A 9,626-nucleotide genomic window follows, 5' to 3' on the forward strand; every position below is an offset into this window, starting at 1 on the left:
GAGAACCTATGTTCAGATGGGTCAAACAGAGCTTTGTGTAGTAAAACCACGATGGAACATGGGCAATGCTGTATGTGTCTCCAATGGCTGTAGCAAGAGTGACAAAACGGCAGAGGAATGGAGTATACCACAGATGAAGATAGCTGATTACCCCATGGTCTCACAGGACATGATGGTCCAAAAAAATACCAGATGTGGATGGAAGGGTGTGTACCATAGATTAGGAAGAAAAAAACATCCACATAGCATAACTCTGTTGAATGTTGAAAATTGAATGTAGCAAGAACACTTACATTTAGATGGATGTACAAGCGCTTTGTGCAAAGTAGTAGCAACAGTGGGGTCCACTGACGCGTTTCGTCCCAAGGACATCATCTGGGGTAAAAAAAAAATATTGTTTGGGGGACGGCAAATGGAAGTAGAAGATATACAATTCCAGCTTTTATTACAGGGCTTTAACAATGGCTTCACATGCCTCCACATTAACCAGAGCTTCTGCTTTTGCTACTTCATCTCCCGCTTGCTGCAACACTGCCTGTGCTTTTTCCAGGTTTGACCTTGCAGTGCTTGTATCCAAAATGTCCAGTTTTACTGCTTCCTCAGCCAGCAACTGTACAGAGAAATCGGCATTCACTGTCACATACCCGCTGCTCACAAAGTACTTGGTTTCAGATCCATCATCACTAAACACTGTGACAAGTTCGGGTCTGAGAACTTGCAATGTTGGGAGATGACTTGCTAGGATACCAAATATTCCCATAGTTGTAGGAAGATCCACTTGTTTCACGTTGAATCCATTGTAAAAGACCTGGCTAGGGGAGGCGAATGTGAAGCTCATGGCCGACGTCCCACTAGGTGCGGCTTCAGTATAGCTTCGTACAAGGTGGGATACATAAGAACGAACAAACTGGAGAGCCCGAGCGGACAGCATGGTGAAGGTGGGGAATTACTCTGACCGAAGCCAAGGGCACCGGCAACAAGACAGGTTTTTTTTTTTATTCATTAAAGTAATTTTTTTACCAAAAAATTGCATTTGAAAGACTGCTGCACAAATACAATGTGACATAAAATATTGCAACAACCACCATTTTATTCTCTAGGGTCTCTGCTAAATATATATATATATATATATATATATATATATATATATATATATATATATATATATATATATATATATATATATATATATATATATATATAATATATATAATGTTTGGGGGTTCTAAGAAATTTTCTAGCAAAAAAAATGATTTTAACTTGAAAACAACAACTGTCAGAAAAAGATTTACATACAGAAGTCTATTCCTTTGATGTAAAAGGCAAATTGATACAATGTTTAGACTAAGGGCCCCTTTTACACTGGCGGGTCCCGTGAGGATCCGTTCCTTATGCATCCGCTTGCTCAGCAGGGATTGCTTCGTTGATCCCCGCTGAGCCGGCAGATGACAGGGCGGTCCCTGCACACTGTACAGGGACCGCCCTGTCAGATCTCCACTCTCCCCTATTGGGGGATCGGATAAACACAGGACGTCTGTCCGTGTTTACCCGATCCGCTCTGTAGACAGATGGAAAAAGAGACCAGCCCTCAAAGGCACCAGACTGTACACTTGGGAGGTACAGGAATATTTCCTGAATGTATACATTTTCCAATCTGAGAAGCAGAAAAACATAGATTTCCTTTGTGTTTTGATCCCTAATAAAGAATGAAAATACCTCCATAAAAAACAACAAAAAGCAGATGCCATTGTGTTCACCAGGCTTTGACTGAGCAATGGCCCAATAGAGTGCAAATAACTTATACTTGAGATTTTCTTTCACTTCCTTCACTTCTCTAGGACAGGAAATGAAAATACATCTCCCCAACAGAATCATAGAACATACAACCAACAGGGGTTTTAAAGCAGTATTAAAGCGGAGCTCCGGTCTCTGAAGTGAAAATTAAGAGTCAGCAGCTACAAAAATGGTAGCTGCTGACTCTTAATAAACAGCCACTCACCTATGCCAGGATCCAGTGGTGTGCTCACCTCAGTCGTGTTCTCCCAGTGTCCTCCCTTACCGGCACCAGCATCTTCACTATGCGCAGTAGGCACCCAGGTGTAAAGCCGCAAGCTGTCATAGCCGGGTGCCTACTGCGCATGCGCGAGTGGCTCTGCGCTTTGTGATTGGTCACAAAGTCTTCTGGGGGACCTGACATGTGTCACAGAAAGCTTCAGGAAGGAGAACTAAGGCGATCAAAGCAGAAATGGAAGCGGGGACCTGTCAAAATCGGATACTCGCTCTCCCCTCCTCCCCAAAAGCTCCATTTCACAAACAGGAGCTGGGGAGGAGGCCTTAAAGTGGAACTTGCTTTTTTGGGTGGAGCTCCGCTTTAAACTTAACACCAAACATATAATATATTGCACATACCAATCATTGGATGTAATGGCTGCATCCATTCCTTTGTTATGTTGTTTTCCTTCTGTTTTCCCCTGGTGATCTAGCCAGTAAAGCATCTCCTGTATTAGAGTCCCCCCAACAAAGTGGAGGCACTCTAATACAGGAGGTGTGTTACTGGCCAGATCACCAGGGGAAAACAGAGGGAAGAAACCTTAAAAAGAAAACTAATGCCACAACCACATCGAATAATTGGTAACTGCAATATATTACATGTTTATGTTTTGGGTTTATTACTGCTTTAAAATGTTAATAGTCACTTTTAAATTTCTTTAACAAGTTAACAAGAAACTTAAAAAAAAATAGAAAAGGTTTTGGCTTAAAATGCACTTTATCCACTTGCCTACCAGGCACTTACACCCCTTCCTGCCCAAGCCATCTATCAGCTGTCACATTTTGAATGACAACTGCACGGTCATGTAATACTGTACCCAAACAATTTTTTTTATCATTTTCGTCACACAAATAGAGCTTTCTTTTGGTGGTATTTAATCACTGCTGGGTTTTTTATTTAAAAAAAAAAAAGACCAAAAATTTAGAAAAAAATGATGAGCAGATTACATTCCTATATGTCCCCCTGGGAGGCGATGCCGCTGATCCACATTGATTGACAGCAGGGCTGGGCATTGATGGGCTGCACTGATAGGTGTCACTAATAGCCAGCACTAACTGGCATTGCTAATGAACACTAATTGGTGGCACTTGTGGGCAGTGGTGGGCACTGATTGGTGCCACTGGTGGACACTGATTGCTGGCACTGGTAGGCAATAGTGGGCACTGATTGGTGACACTTAATTGATATACTGTAATCACGTCACTGATACTGTAATCACGTCACTGATGACCAGTGCCCTGATTATATTCCTACATGTCCCCCTGTGAGGAGATGCCGCTGATCGGCCCCCCTCGCCACACACTCTGTCAGTGTGAGGCGAGGAGAGATGATTACCGGCATCTCTATGTTTACATGTGACCAACTGTGATTGGACACAGCTGATCACATGGTAAAAGAGCCGCAGACGTGAGATTGGGGTCGCGCCGTGTCCTAGCAACAAGGCAGGGCTGCGATCACCGCGCTGCGCACCCCCGAGGGTGCGCAAGTGCGCCCATTCTGGAACGCTCTCATATGACATTATCCCAAAATGAGAGCCGCACCGAAAGCAGTTTAAGAACTACTTCACCTACAAGGACCATAGCCCCCAACCCCCATGAGCTATGATCCAGTAATCTTACCGCTAACATGGGCCTGGCTGGTTCCTCTTCAATCTACAAATGTGCATTGTGGCCCCATTCATTATCATGGGTAGCCGTACCCATGGTGACCTTCAATCGCTGCTTGAAGTATAGTTCACACATAGAAATGATTGGGGCAATGACATGCATGCACAGACTGAAGTTGTTCTTTACAGCAGTACTACACCCAAAAGGGGAAGTTCCGCTTTAAGACCCTTTAAGACCCCTCCCACACAGGAAAGGCATGTGTAAACCTCCAAAATACCTATAACATTCATAAGACCAGAAAGGTGTCATAACCGTTGTCACCACTATATCATTTTAGTATAGGATTAGAGATCATATGCAACAACGAGTCCCTCGTGTCTTGTGAATATAAAAAGGGGCCCCAAATGTTGGTAAACTTTGTTGGGCACCTCCTAGCCTTAGACCTCGTACACACGACCGAGGAACTCGATGGGCAAAACACATCGTTTTGCTCGTCGAGTTCCTTGTTAGGCTGTCGAGGAACTCGACAAGCCAATTTTCTCCATTCCCGTCAAGGAAATAGAGAACATGTTCTCTTTTTGGCCCGACGAGTTCCTCGACAGTTTCATCGAAAAATGTACACACGACCGGTTTCCTCTGCAAAAAAAACCCCCCAGTTTCTTGCTGGTTTTTGCTGAGAAACTCGGTCGTGTGTACGAGGCCTTATAAGTCAACTTGTATAGTGGGTGAATTTGGTTAATTTATTGCTTCCACAGACTAATGTTTAAGGGATCAGACCGAACCCAACACAATACAATTGTCTTTCTGGCATAATAATGCAATAAACGTAAAAACTATTTGGTCTTTGTAGGAAGCTCAATATCTTCAAACACACCCCATTATGGATACCATCACGCCTGCATTGCCAACAGCTGAAACTAGCTACAGCAGAACCCTTACAGCACCATCAGACAATCCGTTGAGAACCATCCCACGGACACAAACGACCTCATCGGCAGATAATGAGGGGATATCGCTTATCCGAATGTTCAGAAGGCTTGAACACCTAATGGCCAGAGAGATCCGGTCATATTGGGACACACATTACCTAACGGAATACCTTACACTCAGCCAAATCCCCAGAGGTTTAAGGATTAAGAAGTTCCCCACCTCAGACCTTTTCGACGAAGAAATGAAGAAGGAATGGACTGACACCCTGGATACCTGCTCTTTTAAGCTTATGGACATCTTCGTCAAGTCCAACAAAAAGACAGCAGAAAAATTGCAGGGGGAAATGACACTCATACAGACTGAGCTGACGGTCCTACAAACATGTACTGAGTTCGCCGATCTGGATAGTCGTCTCAATATCAAATTGGACAGACTGGAAAAATCAGTGATCGAGACCAAGAAAGGAAAAATTAACCGAGACCGAGCCGATTATGAAAGCGGCAATGTTTATACATGGAAAAAAACTCAATTCTTCACCAACCGGTCACGCAAACCTTCGGGTAAGCGGGTCAGCTTTTCAGATCAGGGGAGCGATGCGGCAAATGACACCATGGCCATCTCTGTTTCAGAGTCATCGCCCGACCGACCCTCAACATCTATGAACCGCACAGATGGAGGACGAGCCCCGGCACACCCTCGGAAATCCAGCATAATATCAAAGAAGAAAAAATCCACTACAAAAAGACCCGAAGAGGAGGAAAAAGGAACCACAAATCCTATCTACACCTTACGGAAGAAGAAACAGTGAGCAACGTCCTTAATATCTCAAACAGGGTTTTGAGTGTTGGCGAATCCAGATTACTCTCTAAAGGACTTAATTTCTGCCCCACTAAGCATTTTGATTTGTTTTCTACACTCTTGGACATCAACAAGTTTTCCCGCAGTCTCACACTTAAAAAATTCTACTTTGAATCTTCAGACAACTCCGGTGACAGTCTTTGTGAAGACACGGATGTGGGTGAGTCTCCTCTTTCTCCCATTTTATTTAGAGAAGTATGTGCTCTATATGATCTAACTGAACTTGCCATACAGTCAGATCCTAGCCCTGTGGACCCTACCAACACAGGTAACACTGTGTCTTTCAAACTCAGGTCCAACTTCTACCCGGTGGACTCCAGGGGTAAGGAACTAGACCTCTTTCAGAAATTGATAGAAAAAGATTTAACCCACCTTGCCCGTGACTGCCATAGGAGACCCTATCCCCACAACAATCTTACTGACATGGAAAGAAAAGCCTTGAATGACCTTGAATCAGACAGAGACATAGTAATCAAGAATGCGGATAAGGGGGGGGACTGTGGTAATTTTAAATGCTGATGTCTATAAGAATGAGGCACTTCGCCAATTGTCTGACACAGACACATACCAGGCACTCAAATCAGACCCCACTGCAGCTTTCACCAAGGCCCTTACATGCCTTTTGGATAGAGGCACATCTGTTGGGATCTTTTCTGTTCATGAGAGAGATATTTTTATTCCAGATTGTCCCATCATGCCGGTATTCCATCACCTACCCAAGATCCACAAGGGGCTAGATCCCCTTTTGGGGAGACCCATTGTGGCTGGTATAGCCTCTCTTAACGAGCGTCTTGGGGAATGGCTTGATGGGCAACTACAACCATTAGTGGTGGATTTACCCGGTTACCTCAAGGACACAACACAGCTTCTGACCAAACTCAACCAATTTCAATGGCATGACAGCTATCGTTGGGTCAGCTGTGATGTGACAAGTTTATACTCCAGCATTCCCCATCATCTTGGTATCAGAGCTGTGGCTACTTTCCTGAGGGAATCGGGTAAAATGTCCCTGGTACTTCAAGATTTCATTTTACTTGTTTTGGAATATTTACTTACCCACAATTTTTTCATGTTTGACGGGGGCTATTATCTCCAAAGATGCGGGGCCTCCATGGGAGCCAAGTTTTCTCCCTCGCTCGCCAACCTATTCATGGGCTGGTGGGAGAGGTCCCGCATCTTTGGACATGATAGCCCCCGCAGGACTGATACGGTGTTCTATGGTCGCTATATTGATGACCTCCTGTTTATCACTTCAGACAGCGAGGCAGATCTCACACTTTGGCTTGATTATTTCAACAATAACTCTCTGAATTTAAAGTTTACCGGTGAATTAAATTCCAAATCCATAAACTTTCTGGATGTTAAGTTGACAGGTGCGGGCAATACAGTAGTTACTAGCCTCTACAGAAAACCAACAGCGGGCAATGCCATTCTAAGAGCAGATTCTGCCCATCCGAGACACACCATCAGGGGGGTCCCGTATGGCCAGTTCCTCAGACTCAGGAGACTTTGCAGTGCACCTGAAACCTTTAACGAGGAGGCCCATAATATGGCAAGCAGGTTTAAAGATAGAGGGTACCCTGAACACATCATTACTAAAGCCCTGCTGGCTGCCAGCTCTGTTCCCAGAGATAATTTGCTACAAAGTTCCAAGAGAACAGCTTCCAAATTCTCCAATAATACTCCAGTTTTCTCTACTCCATTCAGTCTAGAGTTTCAGAAAATTAAAAACACAGTGATGAAGTATCTGCCCATACTGTATAGTGAGCCAGCCTATAGTGCCATACTACTCAAGGGCATTAAAACAGTGTCTCGAAGGGCACCCACGCTTGGAAGCTCCCTTTCACCCAGCCTATTTAATAGCAAAATCACCCATCATGGCTGGCTGAGCTTTAAGGGCACCTTCAAGTGTGGTATTAAAAGCTGCATCTATTGCGGCTTCATCAAAACAGGCCAACACGTAATTTCATGTAGCAATCATAGAGAATTTGAGATTAAGAGTTTCATGAATTGCAACACCAAACACATTGTGTATGTCATTTCCTGCACACTGTGTAATATACAGTATGTGGGACGTACAATTCGTAGGCTTAGAGATCGCCTCAGGGACCATCTTTATGATATCTCCACCAATAAAAACACCAATGTGGCACGACATTGGAACAACATACACTTTAAGGACATCACCAGTCTTGTTATACAAGGTGTAGAACAGGTCAAAACCCCCATCAGGGGAGGCGACAAGTTCCGGTCATTGTGCAAACGTGAAGTGTTCTGGATCTTTTCACTCCAAACCAGAATTCCGTCTGGAATGAATTTTGAGTGGGATGTGTCCCATTTTTATGACTGATCAGTATCAGTATCCAGTTTCATGTTTGCACCATTGTCCATTACTGCCACAATTACATATTACACAGCTCATTACATCTCCTTGGAGATTTTTCTCTGATTTTGTGTCTCCTAATTCCCCCCCCCCCTTTTTTTTTTTTTTACTCTAGACGTGTCCGGTTCTTGAGTGCACTATTTATATACATACAGAACTATTTCGCTGATAACCGATATTTCTCCGACATGGATTTTACATTATACCATCTTCACGCTCTCCCATACATGTCTTCACAACACATGTGGTAGATTTTTGGTTTTTGAAGCGTTCTAATTACACATTCAGATTATGTATATGTATATCTTATGTATGCATGCGATTCCTATGTATCCCATCTCACTGTATATCTCACTCTAGGTATTTAAGAGGCTTATCATACTTCATTCTATATGAGCCCGGTCCTAAACATACATTAAGCTCCCTCGATCTGCCGGTTGTCCCTGCCCTATGTCTATTTTTACATTTACTTATATCTTTTCTCATTTTCATTTCCAAAATAATAATTTTTTTTTTTTTCTCCACTTCCACTTCCACCTTTTTTTTTTTTCCACTTCCACCTTTTTTTTTTTTCCTCCACTTCCACTTCCACCTTTTTTTTTATTTATTTTTTCTCCACTTCCACTTCTACCTTTTTTTTTTTATTTTATTTTTTTTTTCCCACTTCCACCTTTTTTTTTTTTTTTTCCTCGCTCTTCCTTGCGCACATTTTCCCATTTTTCTCCTTATTCCCTTCCCCCTCCCCCCCTCTCTTTTCATCTTGCCTTTTTTCCTAACCTTATTTTCTTACAAGCACCCTGGATGTTTTTTCCCCGATTTTTACAGGATCCATAAATACAGTATCTCCTTCTTTGTAAGAGGATTACAAAACACCTAGGCTCTTGGCACCCTTTTCAACAAGATCTCAGTATCCTATACTCTCTTCTTTCTTTCTTTTTGGGTTTCATTAGAGAACTAACCAACATACATTGTAAGATATGTCCCACGATTACAGTTCTGCTGGCTTCCCAGCCATTCATACGATATTGCTCGTTATCTTAACATGTTTATCGGGACATTTCATATGCATATTGTGTGTTTTTTGTTCTTATTACTGTATTAACTGTTTTTTGTATATACAGCTGTCAACAGCAATGTTCGGCTTCTCCGTTTTATCGAATTTTATTTGTTCCTTGTAAATACACATTTAAGTATTTAATTCATGTAGATCGCACAGTCATCGCGACATGTATGGCGATGTCTTTGTTGTCGGCGAGATGTGGTGGCCTCAAATGTGGCTTTTTCTGTAATTGGATGTGTCAAGACAGAGAATCAGATAGCGTATTTTCGATTTCAACACATGTTTACCTACTGCCTAGGGAGTTTTTCATTAACCCTTCACTAACCTTTTGGTTTCCTTTTGGTTTTACTTTTCCCTTTCCAGTCTAACATTAAAGCATTAAAATATTGTAATACCAATATATCGATTCCGCTATGCAACCTGACACACACTCCATGCCCATACCCTGATCGCTATCATTCTCTAGAGAGTTTCTCTATTTAGATTGAGGTTCACATGTTGGCAATTGTCCGCTAATAGCAGTTATTTTTCATTAGCCTCATATAGCCACATTGACACTTCCCGACATTTCAAGTGCCTCTTTTTTACTATCATTCCATACTACTCTGCATGTTTACTCATTTACTGATTTTTAGGATATTTTAGAACTCTTCTATAAACGGCCACACATGTTCACATCTTTTTGTTTTTGTCTTTGTATTAATGGTTCAGCTCACAATGAATGTTTAACCAGTCCAG

At 42.5% G+C, this 9,626-nt stretch overlaps 1 protein-coding gene across 1 annotated transcript; it reads right to left on the bottom strand.

The window, feature by feature from the left end:
• Window positions 1-424: 424 nt before the first annotated feature.
• Window positions 425-931, bottom strand: LOC120925046 (ATP synthase subunit delta, mitochondrial-like). The gene has a single exon (XM_040335940.1). The coding sequence runs from the start codon at window positions 929-931 to the stop codon at window positions 446-448; it is 486 nt and encodes a 161-aa protein (XP_040191874.1). The 3' UTR covers window positions 425-445.
• Between the last annotated feature and the right edge of the window lie 8,695 nt (window positions 932-9,626).

This window comes from Rana temporaria, chromosome 1 (genome assembly GCF_905171775.1).
Source record: "Rana temporaria chromosome 1, aRanTem1.1, whole genome shotgun sequence".
Classification (NCBI taxonomy): Eukaryota; Metazoa; Chordata; class Amphibia; order Anura; family Ranidae; genus Rana; species Rana temporaria.

Coding starts and splice junctions, on each gene's coding strand:
- LOC120925046 (XM_040335940.1), bottom strand. CDS start 931: ATGCTGTCCGCTCGGGCTCTCCAGTTTGTTCGTTCTTATGTATCCCAC.